General features: G+C 41.1%; 1 protein-coding gene across 1 annotated transcript; it reads right to left on the reverse strand.

The window, feature by feature from the left end:
* Positions 1–430: 430 nt before the first annotated feature.
* hyi (hydroxypyruvate isomerase) lies at positions 431–21,656 on the reverse strand. The gene is made up of 8 exons (XM_080430857.1): positions 21,406–21,656; positions 19,232–19,343; positions 11,865–11,979; positions 10,437–10,515; positions 7,912–7,961; positions 5,974–6,043; positions 4,092–4,226; positions 431–1,766 (listed from the first exon to the last, which is right to left on the reverse strand). The coding sequence occupies exons 1-8, from the start codon at positions 21,599–21,601 to the stop codon at positions 1,717–1,719; spliced, it is 807 nt and encodes a 268-aa protein (XP_080286983.1). The 5' UTR covers positions 21,602–21,656; the 3' UTR covers positions 431–1,716.
* Positions 21,657–22,158: the final 502 nt, after the last annotated feature.

A 22,158-nucleotide genomic window follows, 5' to 3' on the forward strand; every position in this document is an offset into this window, starting at 1 on the left:
TTGTTTGACATCAGTGTTGCGTATACTAATGTTTATTTTATTTTATAGATTTTTTACACATTATAGTTTCTATTAATATGTTGGATTAGATTCATGTTAATGTGCATTTTCAGACAATTAACCATTAATACTTAGGAATACTTCACCTTTGGCCCTGTAGTCTAAATAAGAATAAATATGGTTAGCTGTGTAATCAATGCCAACATATTAGGAAAACATTTATAAAAATGCCAAAATGTTAGGAAAAAAATAAATAAAGTTTACACTTTTCTTTTTTACAAATTAAAACTCACAGGGAAATGAAATACATTGATATTACAGATATCTCCTCTTCAATGCATAATATTGAGTCACACATTTCAGTGAATTCACATTGATTGAATTTTTTTTTTTTAATGCAATATCACATTTAATTTCAACATCTGTAGGTAATATAAACACCTCCTGCATTTTAAATGAGAGCTGTTCTATGTTAATACTGAGGGCAGGGTTTGATACAAAACCAACTACTTGACTCATCCTTACCGCCAATTCTACTGTCAGATTCTGATCTCATTTGGACACTGAATTGTTCACAGTTTTGTCTGTGAGGATTTGTGACACCCTTTCAAGATTTGGGAAGTCAAACAAATAGCCGACCTGGCTACAAGCTTATGGAAAGCATTGTGAGACATTTTCAGTGTGCAACACCGTCATGCGACAGAGCATAAATTAGGCTTAATAATTGGTTAAGTTAAGATTGTTGACTTTTGCTCTCAGATCCGTAAGGACATCAAAGTCCAATAACCAAGCGTAGTTTGAGGATGGTCCATTCCAGGCTGAACCGGTCGGTCAAGCAAAACAACAGTAATGTTGTGCACAGACTGAGTGCAGAGTACAGTCAGCCGCGCAGCGAGTGAACGTAGCCTACTAGTCTTCTACGCTCCTCTCAGACTGGGTCAGTCCACTTTCAATAATTTGATTCCTTAACATTGATTCAATATAAAATCAACTAAAATGTGCATGTAGATTCCAATTTAGAGGATGGTTGAATCAACATTGATTTAGAGTCAGTTATGGTTGAAAATCCAACGTTTATTCAACACAATTAGTGCTTTCTGTATAATTTCAAACTATAGGTTTCAACTTGGATTCAATATTTCTGCCTAACATATTTCAACATTGATTAACTCATGTTTTCATATCTGGGCAGCCAGTCAATATTAGGAATGTTACAGCATGCTATCTTGCATTTATTCTCCACTACACTGTTTCCCAAACATAAACTGTTAAAAAAAAGTTTGGAAACTTAACTTCTGTCAATTGTATCTCCCCTTTAATAATACCAATTGGTATTGTGTTTTATATAATTTTTATCGTTGATTAGTCACCTTTACAACGAGGTACAGCTTGTAAGGATCGGGCATTCGTGGAATGAGCAACACAGCTAAACGTGTGAGTAGCGCCTCCCAAAAAATTGCCAAAATCACCCAATATGCTTCTGTTGGTAATCAATCTTGTTTTGAGCAACCTGCCAGCATATTTATTTTTATGTTATTTAATTTTTTTTAAGTAAAAAAAAGAAATTATTGAAGAAAAAATATGTATTTGAATGACAATTAATCATCGACTAAAATTTCATTTTGTGACAGCCCAACATACATATTGTGTGAAATGTTCTTTAATTGCTGAACGGCTCCTGGTGGGGGGGGGCTAGATGGACTATCTTCTGTGACATCACATGGTCCAATAATCTTTCAACCAACCGAGGCCTTCATCTGTGGATCCTGGAGTGGAAATAATAGTACTGGTCAATCCAGAATGTTTTGAAAACAACCTCAAATTAGTTGATACAGCATCAAATTCAGTTTAACCACTTTAACCTTAGTAACACAAATATTGTGCAAAGGTCCCTGGTACTTAATATTTTCAGATGGGGGTCCACTCATTTGGGGATTCTTGCTGTGGTGTCAAGTAACTAAGTACATTTACTCAAGTACTGTACTTAGGTACAATTTTGAGGATTTTTTTTACTTTACTGGAGTATTTCAAATTTTCTGTACTTTTACTTCTACTCCACTACATCTCAAATATTGTACTTTTACTCCACTACACTTACTTGAAAAATGTAGTTACTAGTTACTTTGTAGATTTTGATTATATTTACAAAACACATAAAAAATACATTTCAGCCGTTTGAAAATAGACGATCTACAAGCTCACAATGCGTCGCAATGCGCCACATTGTGAGCTTATAGATCTAGAGAATTTCTACATTGCATTATTGATACTTTTACTTCAGTAACACACTTGAGTAGCTTTTTTCCACCACTGAATTCTTGACATGAAAAGGTTTGAGAACCACTGGCTGCGGGTACATGGACCATCATGTATTCATTCAGAATGAATTCATTCCGAATGAACTCATTCCGAATAGAGGAATCTGATCCACTCACCTGTTTACATGGGACCTGAATAAAAGTATTCCTCGTTTACATGACCAAAGCATTCATTCGGAATATAACTTTTGACATGCGCAAAGTGGTTCCCGCCTACGCCCGGGCATGGACCAGGGGCCACTACCCGGAGCAGAGCTTCCCTTGGTGGGCATGGGAGGAGGCAATGAATAGCCCCCTTGTGCCTCCGCGGCGGAGGTCTGTCGGTCGTAGACAGGCCGGTAAGCAACGCACCGACTCCTGGCCAGGCAGCGTTGTATGCGGTACAAGCCTGTGTTCCTTTGTTATCGCCGTTTTAATGCAAGTTCAGACCAGTTAATTTGTTTGTATTGGTACCAGACACGGTAAAACGTAGGCTAGCCTATACTATTTGTCACATTTCTCATGTAGGTACGATGACGTCATCGCGCATTCGCACATGGTCATTATAATAATAAATAATAATACATAAACACCGGACCGCTCATGGTCATTATAATAATAAATGGAGAGAGAGAGAGAGCAACACTACAGTCTATGAAACAAGGCACGCTCATTTATGGCAAAAGTACAAAAGTATTGGCATCAAAATATACTTAAGTAGAAAGTATAAGCTACTCATTATGCCGAGTGTCACGTTTTTCTTGTATTATTATGAAAAAGCTTTGAAACATGCTGTAACTCATTCACTGTGACGAAAACCCTCTTTCTGCGCCGAGTAGCGCGCGGTGCGCACACGGAGAATGCGGAGTCTGTCGCCCTAAAACACAATCGCCCCGGGTCAAAATCCAGCGACCATGGAGCGGCCGTGGATGGCCCGCTCAAAAGGTGCGTGGGGCGTAGTGTTTTGGGGCGACCGTTCCGGCTGCCCATGTAATGAATTGATTAAGTAAAACTCATCTGTTTTCGCTGCAGCTGCGCCCTAATAATGTAGTTTTCATTTATTTTTGTTCACGTATGCTATTAAAACAATGCAGCTATTGCAGTATTGGGCCTTAACATGTGATTAAAAATGTATACGTATTTGGCCCCTCATATATAAAATAAATGTAAAATCTGATTTAAAATTGAAACTTGCAGCTGATCAATGCGTTTCTGCGTTTACGTGTGGACAGGGATCTAAAAAAAAAAATCTTTGTCATGTGGCCAGGGATTCTTTTTAAAAACTGAGGACTAAAATACCCGTTTAGAAAAAGATCCATATAAGTGGAGCCTAGGCCAGCAATCCTTCGCGTCCGTTCTCCTGGACAAGTCTGGGCTTAACCATGGCTTATTAAATGACGCTATAGAATAGAATCATTCATTTTATCCCGCAGGAGCGACCGTGGCCGAATTAGAGATTTGATAGGTCATTTTTGGACAATTCTGACAGCACTATAAGCACGGACATGCGCAAAGGAATGCATGTATTCCAAACAGAGAGGAGCGTTCGGAATAAAGTGTTTACATGGTCAATTCCGATTGGTATATCCCGATTCAAACGGTCTATACCACCCCTCCATTCGGGTCAGACTGGAATGGAATATTCTATTCCAATTGAGGTGTTTACATGAGCATTTCTATTCTGAATGAATTCATCCATTCATTCATTCCGAATAGAAGTGTATTCATTCCGAATGAAACTGTCCATGTACCCACAGCCAGTGATATGTGGAATCCAAATGACATATCACTGACCTAGAGGCTTGTATTCACAGCCAATGTACCCCTGGTAGCCACACTGCTGCAGGGTGCTGAACACATAAGAGTAGTTCACTTCTCCGGCGCTGTCTGGCTCGTTGCGCCCCGGAACCTGAGCGATCTGGACATGAGCTGAAAGAGCACGACAGCAGCAAAGAAGCAAGTTACTTTATCATGCTGAAAACCTAAGTGAATATCATCTTTGTCTGGTGGAAACTTCATATGTCCAAAACTGTTACTTTTCAGGATTCAAATTCAAAAATAGCAGATCTACAAGCTCGACCACGTTGTGGATCGCGATGCAACACGTTGTGAGCTTTTAGATCTGCTATTTTCAAAGCAATCTTGAAAAAAGTGAAACATTTTGAATATATGTTTTAAACATTTTAACAACACAAATCTGGTCCCTGGCACAAAACATTTTCAGATGGGGGTCCGAGGACAAAAACATATTAATGAGGGGATCCTTGATTTGAAAATGTTTGAGAACCACTGGTTTAAACAACATTAGGGAGCTGGAAGCCCAAATTAGCAACTACACTTTAGCCCAAAAAAACACAACCTGCAAGGCCGCAACTACCAATATATTTACGAGCAACTTTACAGAAAAACTATACCAAAGTCGCTTATGATAAGAAAACATGGCAACACTGATCAGGGCCAGACAACCTTCACGTCATGAACTATTGATGACCATTGGGCAGCACTGCAGCAACCAGGCACGAAGCCGAGGCTACAATTTGCAACAGGCTAACCAAAATTGCAAAATAGAACAGTGGTTCTCAAACTTTTTCATGTCAAGGACCCCCAAAATTATATGTATTTGACCGCAGACCCCCATCTAAAATATTTTGTTCCAGGGACCCCCCAGAAACAAGGATTTGAGTTACAAATGTTCAAATATATATATTCAGAGGTTTGCACACATTTTCACGATTAAAAAAAAATAGCAGATCTACAAGCTCATAGTGCGCCACTCAGTGCCGCGCTATGAGCTTGTAGTTCTGCTATTTTTGAATAGCCAAAGTATAAAAGGTTAAACATATTGTGATGCCATATTAACACATTTCACTGGGGACATTTCACTGGGGACCACCTGGAACCAATGCATTATATATATATATATATATATATATATATATATATATATATATATATATATATATATATATATATATATATATAATTATTATTTTTTTGGACACACAAGGTTTCCTCCCGACAGCAACGAGATATATACAGTATACTCAATGTAATCGCCAATTTCCACACAGCTTTTTACAAATGGAATATCCTGTTTTAGAAAAGCATCATCACATTGACAGCTGCCTAGGTGTTTAAGAGACATTCGTCGCTGACGTATCTTCTCACTGACAGATGATGTCAGTCTTTGCTCATTTATTAAAGCGTAAGACATGCACATCCGATACCCAGAAACGGGCAAGTGCTGGGTGAGGTAGCAATATTACAAAGAGTAGCAATCGTAAATGGGCTCCATTGCAGATAGGTTTTTATTGCACCCAGTGAATGCCTAGACCAGTGGTTCTCAACCTGTGGGTCAGGACCCCCAGGGGGGTCCCCACATGCTTCTGGGAGGGTCCCCAGATTACAGTGACAATTTAAGGACTTTCAAGACCTTTTCAATCCCTCAATGTAAGAAAGAAACATTTTGAAAATAGCCGATCTAACAAGCTCACAACACCTCGCATTGTGAGCTCACCACAACTCCTAGAATTCCAAGTGTTTGTCAGGGTGGGGGGTCCCCAGTTCAAATATGATTATTTTGGGTGGTCGCAGCCTGAAAAGGTAGCCATAGTGACTCTGTCTTTGGTCATTTATCGAACGCTCGGAAACATCAACATTGCATCTAAATACTCACATATCAAAGGGAAATACTTCTGTATGTTTTGTGTCAGGTTTCCATCCATTATCTGCCAGTGGAACACATCCTGACATAGACACAAAAGAACAGTCATTAATAATGGAGCCTCATTTGTCTCCCTGGGTCTGTTTAACCACTGGAACCCCAGCATCCATATTCTAGGGGGGAGCATTAGCCAAATATAGTAGATCTGCGGTACAAGCTCACAACGCGTCGCAACACAACACAATTGTGAACTTGTAGATCTGTTATTTTCTATGAAGAGATTTGGCATGGATGGAAAATTACACATTATCTTTTCTATGCAGGATTGATGTTAATGTGTATTTGTATTCAAATATGTTTTCAGACATTTAAACACTTAAACCCCCAACTTGACCTTTGGCTCTGTACTTACTTCTGCTCTTTTTTCCTCAACACCAAACCTCTTGTTCCAATCAGAATATGGATGCTAGAGTTTGTGACTAAAGAAAGAAAAAAAAACGTTCCTAGCACACAAAGTTTTGGTGCCCCCCCCATAGTAACTTTGAGGACCCCCTAGAGAGAGCAGGGGTCTGCAACTAGGTTTGGCCTCGGGCCATTTTTTTTTCTAAGGCATTAGATGGCGGGCCAGAACATAATGAAAGGTTAATTTAAGAAATTGATTTGATTGATTGATTAAAAATGTTACTTGAACACATAGGCCTACATTTGTGATACAGAGAATGAATCAAAATGTAAGCTAATAGACCAATTATTTGTTTACAAACATTGTAGGCTGCACCAACGCTCCTGATTTTGTGTATAGAGGGGCGGGTGTATAGAGGCGCAGAGAGACTGCGCCTGATCCCATTGGTTCACCGATCTGTCCGTCAACCCCCACCCCGTTAACACAATATTACGAGCGACGCCCACTGCACTCTGGTTGGTTGGGGAAATGAAACACTTCCTATACCGGGTACACCGACGAGTTCATCCAGGCTTTTATTTTTTAGCAAAACTAAACAATAAAAGTCTGGAGATCGAGGCTACAAACATTGAGACTGGACGCACAGGTGACTGTTTCATCTAATCAATTCCCAACAGATCCCCAAACCTGTTGTTTTGGGGTGTGCTGGTTTCAGTTAATTTAACCCCCTCTTGTGTGTAGGCTAGTGAGGTGCGCCCTAGCGAGACATATATACTTCACCCCGCAACAGTATTGCACGCCGAGAACAGCTGACATGCAAGCTCACAATCGCGTCGCGTATGCGACCATTGTGAGCTTGGAGGTCTGCTATTCTCTGCCGTTCTTCGCGGGACGGAGCATAAATTAGGCTTGACGGGCTGCAGCTGCGCGAGCAAGAGCAGGTTCTGGTGCCGTGATCATAGAGCGCTCCCTCCGTTCTTATGACCTCTGGAGGTGGGGTTTTGACGACAACTGCTTTGAATTATTATTGTTCACACACAACAGAAACCAAGGAACATATATTTCAAGAGCGAGAGATCACAGTAAAAATCCTAAGCATTCTCCACACTCCACACTGGGAGAAAAACAGCATCTGAAAGTTTGATGGGATGCATTTTTATTTTTACACGTGAGGCTGTAACCACTTTTACATTGCATCTTATGAGCGGTGGGGTTCATTTGGTGCCGGCCTGTGCGCGCATACTGGTTCTTATCAGTGTGAAGTTGTCTGTTGACCCCCAAGCGGAGGGTCTGACCGGGGGTACTCCCCCCGAAACTTTTTAACAGAGTAGATGTAATTCCCTGTGTTCTGGTGAATTTGGTGAGTTTGATAACAAATCAAGGTAAAATGACAATCAAGGAGTCCTCAAGGAGATGTGGTTGGAATCAAGGAGACTCCCGCAGAATCAAGGAGGGTTGGCAGCTACTAGGTGGCATAATAAACTGTAAACGACCCCTGGTCTAGAGGGTTTAAGTCGTTAATGTAATCATAAATAAAAACAACGCACCATTTGCAGCTTGATATTATCCTTCCCAACCTTCTCCAGTATTGCAGCCGCTAGAGTGAAACAAAAAGTCAGATAATATTTTACTGATAAAATACATAAATGGATGAGTGCAGTCTAGATCAGTGATTCTCAACGTTTTTCATTTCAAGGAAGTTTGATATGCATTAGATATGCCCCCCATTTGATACCTTTTTATGTCTGGGACCCCCCATCTACACTGTGCAATCCTCAGTGTTTATTTAACTCTCTTTGCTACAGACCCATAACTTTTGGACAATTGGACATCTAGAGCCTAAACGATGCCAGATCGTTGGGTTCACAAGCTCACAATTATTTTATTTAAGTTTTTATCCCACAATTCTGTAACACATTTTTCACCCAGTGCCAATTGCCTAAGCTTGTAATCCTGGGCACTACCCCCCCCCCCAGCCTGGGGAGAGCCCCGAACTGAGCTCATGCTTCCTTAAGTACATGAGGAGTGAGCAGGCCGCTTCTTATCACCTGGCAGGGGGGTTTCCCCGGTAGAACGTAGCGCACGGAAGGAACACGTTATTCCAACCAGTTCCTTTCCCCTCCATCAGACGCCCCGGCTGAGGGGGAGGCAGAGACCAGGATTACTGCATGTTTTTGTGAGGGTACCTACAGGGGACACGGGGAGAACATGCAAACTCCACACAGAAAGGCCCTTTCGCCAACCCCACCTAGGGTATGGGCACTGATGACGCGGAGGAGAGCCGGAATCGAACCCAGGACCTTCTAGGTGTGAGGCGACAGCGCTACCGACTGTGCCACCGTGCCCCGCCCCCCCAAGCTCACAATTATTTATCTTGAAATCAATAATATGTCGGGGGCCGGGATTGCTTGCTCTTAGGCTCTAATGTAGCCTGACAGCGTATCCCGTTCCCGACGATCTTTGCTGCATCTCTCCCCGTCTCACTCGCCCTGTTTCCTGTCCATCTCCACTATACACTATAAATAAAGACAGAAAAGCCCAACACATATATTTAAAAAAATTATAAATAAAGTGTCGGGCCCACTAAAGGTAGGGAATTTTGAAAACGCACAAATGAGACATATAGGTCAATTTTTCTTTTTGTGTGTGTTTTTCTTTCATTCTTTTCACATCAAAGAAGTTTGAATGTTTAAAGGAGCACTTCACCCATTTCCAACCTTATCTTCATATAATTGGTCTTTTCCTAAAGCTCATTATATAATATGTCATCATTTCCGTCTACTCACTCTGTGTCTCATTGGTGGACTGTGGACAGTCCAGAAACCTGCCCACCATCATCGATGGGGATTCCAAGCTAATAGAAACTACATACTTTCTCTTCCTGGAAAGTCAACACTCTGAAATAGAAGCCATTGTTCTTGCATTCATGAAAAATCAAATAAAAGGTTTGCGATCTTGTTTGAAATGACCAAACCTGCCTATCTATGATGTCACTGGTAGGCAGGTTTCTGAACTGTCCACAGCCCTCCTCTGGGACTCAGAGGCTGCGGTTACATGGACAGTTTTATTCCACTTATATTCGGAATGACTGCTCATTCAGAATAGAAATGCTCATGTAAACACCTCAATTGGAATAGAATATTTCATTTCGGTCTGATCAGAATGACTTTTAGTAGTTCTGTCAGAATTAGCCAAAAATGTCCTATCAAATCTCCATTTTTTTAATGATATAAAATATTGTGTGCAGTCAAACTTTAATTCAAAGACTGCATAAGTCTGTTTACTGTATGTCTCTGTATGCGTCGGCCACGGTTGGTGCTGAGAAGCACTCGCTCCTATGGGATGAAATGAATGATTAATATTCTATAGTGTCATTTAATAAGCTTATATACTGTAATGGTTAAGCCCAGACTTGTCCAGGAGAACGGACGCTCCGAGGATCTGAGCCTGTGATGGAGGAACAATCTTTACCTGTCCTTGACATGAAACGGGAACTTATAATCAAAAGAATCTATTCAGTCAGATGAAACCTTTTTTTTTTATAAATAGAATTAAGGTAGCCTACATGAGAAATGTGACAAGTAGTAGGCTAGCCTAAGTTTTACCGTGTCTGGTACCAATAAAAATAAAATAAACTGGTCTGAACTTGTAGATCTTCTACTTTCGCATTAAAACGGCGATAAGGCAGGAGTCAGTACATTGCTTCCCAGCCTGCCTACGGCCGATAAACCTCCGCCGCGGAGGCACCAGGGGGCTATTGCCTCCTCCCCATAGCCCACCAGGGGAAGCTCCGCCCGGGTACTGGAGCTGGGCGGCCCCTGGTCCATGCCCGGGCGTAGGCGGGAACCACTTTGCACATGTCAAAAGTTAAATTCCAAATGAATGCTTTGGGTCATGTAAACGAGGAATACTTTTATTCAGGTTCCATGTAAACAGTTGGGTATGAATCTCTGTTTGGAATGAGTTCATTCTGAATGAATAAATATTGTCCATGTAACTGCAGCCAGAGTGATTTTACATTATGTTATTATGTACTGTTCAAAAGGCATGGCTATAATGTAAGAAGACTTACCCTGATGTGGAGAGTCCAGGAAATACCTGGGATCTGTGATCCTAGTGTTGATTGGCTCAATCAAACCTATAACACCATCCTGTTGGACAGAACCACAATGGCAGCCATTGTTCAATGAATATGCATAATGAAATAAAACAATTGCCTTAATCTTTTTTTAAGGTACAGTAAGTGATTTTATTTCCTTTTCTTTCCATTTGTTCAGTAACAGTGTTAAATAGCTCTATATTGTGATATATATTGTGAATCATTGCTATAGAGTGTTTGTTCAGTAAGACCGTTAAATAGCTCTATATTGTGATATAATCATTGCTATAGAGTGTTTGTTCAGTAACAGGGGTCTCCCTGTCTCTCCAGCTCCTGGTCTAGTGACTCTGACACTGTACACATGGAACCAAATGGACCCGTAAGCAGGCACATGCACACATAGACATGAAAGGGGGCTCGAGCCCCTGCCCTTTTACTCACCGGTAAAAAAAAGTGCCCTCTCCAGAACATGGATGCAGCATTTATTATGGTGAAAAAAACGCAAATGCCCCCTCTCCAGTGGGGGCTTAAACGCAAGGGGATTTAGTTGCAGCACAGGGCACCAACCTTGGGGGGGCACCAAACGGTGGGGCAAAAGTGAAAGAAGACTCAACTATCACAGCGACATGTTTAAGCAATGGCTGCTGAAGGAGCGCTAAAAATGGTGAAACACGTCCGTGAAGCGACAATTTTCCTTAGAGCAGTGTATCTACCTTAGAGAGGAGGTGCAGTACATATACCTTAGAGAGGAAGTGCAGTATATTTACCTTAGAGAGGAGGTGCAGTATATTTACCTTAGAGAGGAGGTGCAATATATACCTTAGAGGAGGTGCAGTATATTTACCTTAGAGAGGAGGTGCAGCATATTTACCTTAGAGAGAAGGTGCAGTATATCTATCTTAGAGAGGAGGTGCAGTATATTTACCTTAGAGAGGAGGTGCAGTATATTTACCTTAGAGAGAAGGTGCAGTATATCTATCTTAGAGAGGAGGTGCAGTATATCTATCTTAGAGAGGAGGTGCAGTATATTTACCTTAGAGAGGAGGTGCAATATATACCTTAGAGGAGGTGCAGTATATTTACCTTAGAGAGGAGGTGCAGTATATTTACCTTAGAGAGAAGGTGCAGTATATCTATCTTAGAGAGGAGGTGCAGTATATCTATCTTAGAGAGGAGGTGCAGTATATTTACCTTAGAGAGGAGGTGCAGTATATTTACCTTAGAGAGGAGGTGCAATATATACCTTAGAGGAGGTGCAGTATATTTACCTTAGAGAGGAGGTGCAGTATATTTACCTTAGAGAGGAGGTGCAGTATATCTATCTTAGAGAGGACGTGCAGTATATTTACCTTAGAGAGGAGGTGCAATATATAGCTTAGAGATGAGGTGCAGTATATTTACCTTAGAGAGGAGGTCTGCAGCATATTGTAGGTTGTGCACAAAGACAGCTTCCATCTCTGAGGACACAGTGCTCCTGTCTGAGCCAATAGGAACCCTCCCTGCCATCAGGTGGATCCTGAACACATAACACAAAAGGTATTTTTTACTTTTTTCAGTATTTCTAATTTTCAATATTTTTACTTCTACTCCACTACTCATAGGCAAATATTGTACTTTTTACTCCACTACAATTATTTGACAGCTTTAGTTACTAGTTACTTTGTAGATTTAGATTATTATTACAAAACATAAATTAACTACTTCAACCCTATATATATTTTGGCCATTTGAAAATAGCTGATCTACAAGCTCACAATGCGTCGCTATTTTCAAAGGGTTTTTGTACATTTTATACATTGAAAACTTGTGAAATGGGACATTCTGCATAACTTTTACTTTGGGTACTTTAAGTATACTTTGACGCCAATACTGGTGTACTTGTACTCAAGTCAATTTTGAATACCAAAATTTTACTTGTAACGGAGTGTTTCTCTACTATACTTTTACTAAAGTGAAAAATGTGAGTACTTCTTGCTATTCACTATCGCTGTCGGGCAGAAACCTGTTTTTGGGAAATGGAAAAAAATAACCTGTGTTCCAATGGATCCAATGTAGTTATGATTTAGTCACAAGCTCTTGTTAATTCTTTGGTTCAATATTTATAAAACCTACAGACACTTATAAATTAGAAATGTACGTACATATTTACAAGATAGTTGATGAATGACACTTATTAACTGTATATACTGTATACCTAATGTATATACTGTGTGTGTGTGTGTGTGTGTGTGTGTGTGTGTGTGTGTGTGTGTGTGTGTGTGTGTGTGTGTGTGTGTGTGTGTGTGTGTGTGTGTGTGTGTGTGTGTGCAGGCACGTGCACACATAGACATCAAAGGGGGATTGATCCCGAGCCCTGTTACCGTCTGTAAGAGGTGCCCTCTCCAGACCATGACTAGCCTGGTAAACCCCCCTCCCTCCGGAAATCTCATTTGCATTTGATTTCAGGAAGTAGGCTGTGAAACAAAATGTTTGTCGCATCCTTCTTCCATTTACAGAGTCAGGTTAGACCATGACTGCTTTACTATGCATTTGCTATGGTGAAAGGAATGCAATTGCCCCCTTTCCATGCCGTACCTGAAGGCAGCATTCAAGAGAATTGCCTTTTCCAAACTCCCCTGAACTTGAATGCAGCATTTTATGTTAAAAAGAATTGTAAAGTCACTAAGCACTGTACTTGATGTAGAACAATGTTGAGGTATATATATATATATATATATATATATATATATATATATATCAGAGGTCGCGTTAGTCCGATAATTGCCGGTTTTGACAGATTTTCTCTCCGGACATCCTGACCGGTTGACAATGACACGGCACGTTCATAAATTTTCACCGCAAATCAGGCACATTTCAAATCCTCTGCTTTGCAAGCTCTCTCTCTCGCTCTCGCTCTCTCTTAACAGCGTGTGTGTGTGTTTCTGGGAGAGAGAGAGAGAGAGATAGAACGAAAGAGTGTGTCACACGCTGTTAAGTTACACCTATTTCCTGTTAACAATAACGAGTGTAAAATGTGCTCTATTGGGAAGTAAATGGGAGACACTTTATTGTGAAGGTACAACCGGAAAAAGAGAGTAGTTGTTGCTGCTGCGTAGTGTCGCAGTCGCAATATATTTTAACTCTGTGGTCTCAGACAGAGACCGCGGTCCGGTTATATTAGATAAAGTTGTGTATTTAACAGTCAGTCACGCACAAGTTGTATCATTACGAGTTAGAATATGTCACAGACATTAACTAACTGCCAGAGTATATACACAATCTACCCCCTTCCCTGCCAGAGAAAATACATTGCAAAAATAGGTAAAATGTGAATTTTGTCTCCGTTTATTTTTTAACATTGAAGTGAATGGAGCAGAAAATCTTTGCATCTCCTGCTTCCTTTGTGATAAACGAAAAATTAAAATAACAAAAAAAAAAAATCTCGTTTTTCTCGTCGACGGCTGGCTGAGCCATGCAGAGAAAAACGAGAAATCTCGTCAATGGCAGGTAAAGAGCTAGGCTACTACAAGGGCACTTATGAGTAAAGTTGGCAAGTTGCTCTACTACAGTTTAACATGATGAAACATCCAACACAGATGCGTAAATACTCTTCACAACAGCTATAGGCTACTGCAACTGTGGCATCCAGGTGAAACACGACGTTAATCATAAAGGTGCACCTATTTTTAACTCTATATGAGGGGGACACGTTAAAACGTTACCACTTTGAACTGAATAGCTCTATGAGGAGACGACAAGATTATCACAACTCATCAACCTTCCCACGGCTGTCCCAGCCTGATGTTTTCAGGCAATCCTGTAAAACCAACGCTAGAGGGCAATGCAAGCCAGACTAGAGGGTGTGTGTGTGTGTGTGTGTGTGTGTGTGTGTGTGTGTGTGTGTGTGTGTGTGTGTGTGTGTGTGTGTGTGTGTGTGTGTGTGTGTGTGTGTGTGTGTGCACGCGCACACACATGCACACACATGCGCACACACATGCGCGGGCCCGCGCACACACGCATGCTCAAACGCACACGCGCTCATGCTTTCAATTTGGTTTATTGAAAGCAGGACTGTTAAGATACTTTTATTGTGTTCTGGCTTTTGTTTTAGTTTCTCCCTGACACACACACACACACACACACACACACACACACACACACACACACACACACACACACACACACACACACACACACACACGCATTTTGTGCACCCACGCACGCGCGCGTACATGCGCAGGGGGGGCCTGATCACTGTGCTGTGCCTCCCGGCCCGGCTTTGAGTTGTTCCGCCACTGACAATAACTATTATCACGTGTGCGTGTGAACGCGTGTTCAGCGTTCCCCTAGCGTAGCTTCCTGGTTGCTACGTGGGGGGGAACAACAAAAGACAGGTCCGCGTCGCATCAAAGCCCCGCCTCGCCCCGAAGCCCCGTGCCTAAAAACGAGCGCTCTGTCTTCAATCTCCCTGGTTCTCCAATCTCCCTGTGACATATATACACACACACACACACACACATAGGCAATTTGAAAATAGCAGATATACAAGCTCACAACGTGTCACTTTGTGACGCATTGTGAGCTTGTAGATCTGCTATTTTCTGTACATTTTATACATTTGAAAACGTGTGAAATGGGACCTTCTGCATAATGAGTACTTTTACTTTTGAATACCGAACTTGTACTTGTAACGGACTATTTCTCCAATAGGGTATTGATACTTTTACTTAAGGAAACATGTTTTGTACTTCTTCCATCACTGCCTCTGTGTAGAAATCTGTGCCGCACGCCACCTCTCCAGTAAAGGCCTGATTACATTTTGTTGCGTGAGCTTGTAGATCAGCTATTTTCTGGCTATAAAGTGCACTTTTAAGAAATTTCCCTGTGTATGTGTGTACGTGCGTGCGTGTATGTATGTAACATAAAAGGTTCCAGCACAGTCTAATCAATACAGCAATGCTAAGCCAAGTCCAAGGTGCAATGTTGCATCATGGGGAGTAAAAACCTTGTTTATAGACTTGTTCACACCAAAGGACGCCTTTGTGAAAAAAACGCCTATAATCCATTTGACTTGGCGTTTTTTTGATCCAACTGGGCGTGTCCAAGGAGCTGTCACTCAAGTCTCCTCAAGTGCGCTTTTTCGAGGCGAGACAAAAACGGGCTGTTTAAGCAGATGCGCATTATGAAGTAAAAAATGAAAAATAGCTGCTGTAGATGAGAAATAAGTCTATATTTAGTTACTACATAACCTATTTATGGAAAAAAAATCTACAGAATGTTTATAAACAAGCTGCTAAATAACTGAACGGGCCGTCTGGTCGCTACCCCCCCACGCTGCTCTCCATGAGCCCGTCATAGGACACTCTGTCACGGGGAGCACCACTCGGTGTTTCCCCATGCTAGAAATGACCAAAGCTAACTTAATAAATCTTAATAAAAAAGCACAAACTACCTACTTCACAAGAATAATGTTGGTGTAATTAGGAGATTCGACAGGGAATCTATATTTTATATACACAAATTAACAAGTTAAAGAAAAAATCATGTTGCAGTATTTCCTGTTTTTTCGCCTCTCGTCTCTTCGCTCAGCGGCTGCTGTCTCGGGGCAGAGGTGACTGCGGTAGTACCGCTCCCTCCGAGGCCGGAGCCCGTAGACAGACAGACAGATAGTTTATTTCATGGTTTGATGCTTCGCTATTAGTTGAGCGACATTATTATATATACACTGATTATTTAAGAAAAATAGAGAGACACACACGTGTGTATGTGAGTGTGTATGCGACACTCTCTCTCTCTCTCTCTCTCTCACACACACACATGCCGTGCTCATCTCCTTTGCCCAAGGAGAGGGGTGGAAGGACAGCATGTACATGAAAATTCAGAGCTCCTAGACCTAGAGTCATCATCACACACACTCGGTGTGTGAAAAAGGTTATTAATTAATTAATGAAAGTATATAATTGCCCAAGTTTAACAATCTGCAATACTTTAACATGCACAACTGCTAATTAAAAACATTCATATAAATCCGCGAATGCTGTGTGGAAAAAGCACCAGGGAACCTGCTGCCTGCACCGGCTTGAAAATAGCAGATCTACAAGGCACCAGTGGGGAAACGGCCCCGCATCGCTACCACAGAGCGAGCGACTGGAGCTGTGTTTAAACTTCTGTTCTCCATTATATTGTTTAGTTTGTTGTCTGTCTATAGATGCACATCTGATAGATTACAAACTTTAATATTTTGTTTTTGTGGGCGTGTGTTTAGTCCAGGGTCGGCGTTCAATGGTTAGGGGGACAGTGACAGAGCTAAAGTAACTAAGTACATATACTATCAAGTACTGTAGCCTACTTAAGTACTTGCGGTATTTTTACTTTACTGGAGCATTTCCAATTTATAATACTTTTACTTCTACTCCACTACATCCCAGAGGCAAATATTGTACTTATACTCCACTACAATTATTTGACAACTTTAGTTATAGTTACTATGTGGATTTTGATACAAAACCACTTCAGAGAATAGCAGATCTACAAGCTCACAATGTTTAATGTGCACAACAACAACAACAACCACAATACTTATAATAATAGGCCTATATATATCTGATATATAATCGATATATATATATATTTGTTTTGTTTTGTTTTATTATAATAAACTATCTATCTATCTATCTATCATATGCATAGGCCTATATTCTAAATTAATCTATGTGATCTATCCATCTATCTTTCAACTTTTGCAATGAGATGAAACGATTCGATATCTGAACGCAACAAACCAATTGAAATGATTCCATCACAAAACTACTACTTTTCGTGGGCAACATATGGTAGCCATGCTATAAATAAAAAATAAAGGGTTTTTTAAGACTCATGTCATAGCGACAACATGGATCATCAGCGGATCAGATGACCGCATAATGAGTACTTTTACTTTTGGTACTTTAAGTACATTGTGATGCCAATACTTTTGTACTTTTACTCAAGTAAATTTGGATTACCAGACGTTTACTTGAGTGTTTCTATATTGCAGTATTGATACTTTTACTTAAGTAAAAACATTTAGTTCTTTTTCCACCACTGACACACACACACACACACACACACACACACACACACACACACACACACACACACACACACACACACACACACACACACACACACACACACACACACACACACACACACACACACACACACACACACAGTGATGCGGCGGGGAGATTTCCACTTGCTCGACACACACACACACACACACACACACACACACACACACACACACACACACACACAGTGATGCGGCGGGGAGATTTCCACTTGCTCGCCGAGAGCAGAGCAGAGCAGGTCAGAGTGATCTGTTGTGATTTGTCGGTGTCTCGGTGATATGATAAAGGTTATTATTAATTCATGACAGTATGTAGTAACTTTAATATTCGTTTTGTGTGGGTGTGTGTAGTAGTCCAATTCGGCCTCCGTGTCAAAACCACGAAAAGATATTCACATTTTAACTTGCTCTTTCATCATAGAAACAAGTGGGCTTATAACCAAAACGATCCATGTTCTTTGGGAGAAATGGTGTTAGTGTTCCGTGTAGAAATATTGTTAGTGGGAATGAAAATATAGTCGCACCACCGCAAGTGAAAGGCTGAAGGCAGACCAAAACCCCGGTTTCCTTGCGCACGGGTGCTACGTCGACTTCCTCCCAGAGCCAAGTGAGATAGTCAAAAACAGCAGAGGGCGCTGTTTTTCCTTTTCATTTGGCAATGGGTTCCCAGATTGATCAATTACAGACCCCATGAAGCCTTGGATTCATGGAGATTATTTTGTTTTTGTCACATTCTTAAGCCAATAATTTGATGACCGGCGGAAAGATGCTAATGTCTCCGGTAGGAGACTCAAAGTTCACACTTTGCGTCTCCTACAAAGATGTACCCCCTAAAATGTTTGAGAATCACTGGTTTAAACAACATTAGGAAGCTGGAAGCCTCAACTTTTCAAAAATAGCAGATCTACAAGGCGCCAATCCTGTGGGTGCTCAGGAGCTCTCTCGAGCACCGGTCAGACCGGATTAGGGGGTACATCTTTGTACCAGTGTTAGGGGTTACATCTTTGTACCAGTGTTAGGGGGTACATCTTTGTACCAGTGTTAGGGGTTACATCTTTGTACCAGTGTTAGGGGTTACATCTTTGTACCAGTGTTAGGGGGTACATCTTTGTACCAGTGTTAGGGGGTACATCTTTGTACCAGTGTTAGGGGTTACATCTTTGAACCAGTGCTAGGGGGTACATCTTTGAACCAGTGCTAGGGGGTACATCTTTGAACCAGTGTCAGGGGGTACATCTTTGTACCAGTGCTAGGGGGTACATCTTTGTACCAGTGTCAGGGGGTACATCTTTGTACCAGTGTCAGGGGGTACATCTTTGTACCAGTGCTAGGGGGTACATCTTTGTACCAGTGTCAGGGGGTACATCTTTGTACCAGTGCTAGGGGGTACATCTTTGAACCAGTGCTAGGGGGTACATCTTTGAACCAGTGCTAGGGGGTACATCTTTGTACCAGTGTCAGGGGGTACATCTTTGTACCAGAGGAACTTGTTGTGCACTTCCATAGCTCTAATTGCGCTACAACTGGTTCCAGATACGGGCGAGCCTCACGCACCATCGAATGACACAGTTTTTAGTTTTTTTTCGCCACAGGGGGCTTGTTTGTTCCAGTCTGTCTGTTTTTTTAGTTAGTTAGTTAGTTAGTTAGTTAGTTAGTTAAGTTTCTAGTCTTACAGTACCTCTTACAGTCCAGAGCTCTAGCATACTGCAGTGCCAGATGTACTCCCTGTCTGAAGTCACTCTCTCTGCCTGGAACTGCTCCCAGGCCCATCTCACCTGCCTGCACATCTCCTGCAACACAGTGATGGAACAACTATTCACAGTGACGCATTGTGAGTTTGCAGATCTGCTATTTTCAAAAACAGGGGGGGGGGGGGGAATCTGGTACTGGGGTCCGGGGGAACAAAATATTTTCAGATGGGGGTCCGAGGACAAATACATATTAATTTGTAAAATGTTTGAGAATCACTGGTTTAAACAACATTAGGAAGCTGGAAGCCCAAATAAGCAACTACACTTTAGAAACAAGCCCAAAAAAACACAACCCACTTAATGATAAGAGGACATGGCAACACTGACCAGTACCTGTATGAGTTTGTGACAAATACAAAAAACTTCTTCATTCAAATATTCTACTTCAGTTCTTCACGTTAAGGACCCCCAAATTAATGTATTTGGCCACAGACTTGATATGAAAAGTTTTTGTGCCAAAGGACCCCTCATACAAGGTTTGTGTTGTTAAAACCAGTGGTGGAAAAAGTACTCAAATGTTTTACTTCAGTAAAAGTATCAAAACTGCAATATAGAAATATTCTGTTACAAGTAAAAGTCTGGAAATCAAAATGTACTTGAGTAAAAGTACAAAGGTATTGGCATCAAAATGTGCAGAATGTCCCATTTCAAGTTTTCAAATGTATAAAAATCTTTTGAAAATAGCAGATCTACAAAGTAACTAGTAACTAAAGTTTTCAAATAATTGTAGTGGAGTAAAAGTACAAAATTTGTCTCTGAGATGTAGTGGAGTAGAAGTAAAAGTACTGAAAATTGGAAAGACTCCAGTAAAGTTAAAGTACCTCAGAATTGGACTTAAATACAGTACTTGAGTACGTGTACTTAGTTACTTTCCACCACTGGTTAAAACCATTGTTATAATATATCGGTTAAAAGCCCACTTTGAGAACCACTGTTCTATTCCAGCATAGTTCTACATGGTGTGATCACTTTTAGTAACAATTTAGTTTGTTGTTACTTTTTCAGTAATCCATGTGTAGATGTATGATACATGCAGTGATGGGGAAAAGTGCTCTTTCCTTAAGTAAAAGTAACAATACCACAATGTAGAAATACTCTGTTACAAGTAAAAGTCCTGTATTCAAAATGTACTCGAGTAAGAGTACAAAAGTATTGGCATAAAAACAAAACGGACGGTGTTCAACTCCCGATCGAGACGGCCTTTGCTGCGTATCACTCCCCATTTCTCTCCCATTTCCTGTCAGCCTACTGTCCTATCAATAAAGGCATAAAAGACATAAAAAAAACGTTAAAAAATACCACACATAAAAGTACTAATTATGCAAAATGTGCCATTTCAAGTGTTTTCAAATATATAACAATGTTTTGAAAATAGCAGATCTACAAGCTTGGAGATCTGCTTTTTCCAAATAGCCGAAGCATATAATTAAAATCTACAAAGTAACTAGGAAATAAAGTTTTCAAATAATTGTAGTGGAGTAAAAGTGCAATATTCCAGTAGCCTAAAGTAAAAAAGCAAAAATTGCACTTAAGTACACGTACTTGAATAAATGTACATTGTGTGTGTGTGTGTGTGTGTGTGTGTGTGTGTGTGTGTGTGTGTGTGTGTGTGTGTGTGTGTGTGTGTGTGTGTGTGTGTGTGTGTGTGTGTGTGTGTGTGTGTGTGCGCGTGCTAATTTACTGGAGTATTTCCAGTTTTCAGTACTACTCCACTATATCTCAGAGGCAAATATTGTACTTTTTTTTACGTCTACAAGCTCACAACGCGTCGCATCGCGATGCATTGTGAGCTTGTAGATCTGCTATTTTCAAACATTTTAGTACTTTTACTTTAAGTACATTTTGATACTAATACTTTTGTACTTTTACTCAAGTACATTTTTAATTCCGGAATTTTACTTGTAACAGAGTACTTCTACATTGCAGTATTGATACTTTTACTTAAATAAAACATTTCATACATTTTTCCAGTGTGTGTGTGTGTCTGTCTGTCTGTCTGTGCCTGTGTGTGTGTGTGTGTGTGTGTGTGTGTGTGTGTGTGTGTGTGTGTGCGCGTGTGTGTGTGTGTGTGTGTGTGTGTGTGTGTGCGCTCAATGTTCACCAGGGGGCGTGTTGATGAGCGCCACCTCCACGCCGCTCTCGTCGCGCGCCCGCCGCAGCTCATGCACGTCCGCGTCGTACGGCCAAGCGCACTCCACCGCCGGGAACCCGCGCGCACCGGCCGCACGCACCCGCTCCGCCAGCTGTGGCAGCTCCGTGAACAGCCACGAGATGTTGGCGCTGAACTTCAACGACATGTTTAACCAAGTTAACACAAAGCTTCTTCAGTTTTACTTTGCCTTGCTCGACCGTCCAACTCAGCCACAACAACGGTTACACCCTAATGTGTGTCCCTATACAATCTGGTCAGTGTTGCCATGTTTTGTGAGAGAAAGCAAGCAGGACTAGGAAAACAAGCCCAAAAGAAGCAACGAGGCCACGTGAGCACGTTATCGGCTTGCAATAAAAAGTTGAATATTTGGAATATTTTTTAAACATAACACAAATCTAACACAATTCTGGTTCGGGACTTCCTGGCACAAAACATTTTCAGATGGTATCAGGGACAAATACATATTAACTTGGGGAGCCATGGCATGCAAATATTTGAGAACCACTGGTTTAAATAATAATTTACTAGTAAATTGGAAAACGAGCCCAAAAAAATGCAACCCGCTGCCCGCAGCTGCCACCAATATTTACAAGTGACTTGCCCAAAAGCCCAAAGTCGCTTATAAAAAGCCGACATGGCAACTCTGTTCGTGTTCCTGTTCCTCGTCATGTGATCTCTAACTGACCAATACACGACGAGAGT

This window comes from Gymnoscopelus braueri (assembly GCF_963280865.1).
Source record: "Gymnoscopelus braueri genome assembly, chromosome: 6".
Taxonomy (NCBI): domain Eukaryota; kingdom Metazoa; phylum Chordata; class Actinopteri; order Myctophiformes; family Myctophidae; genus Gymnoscopelus; species Gymnoscopelus braueri.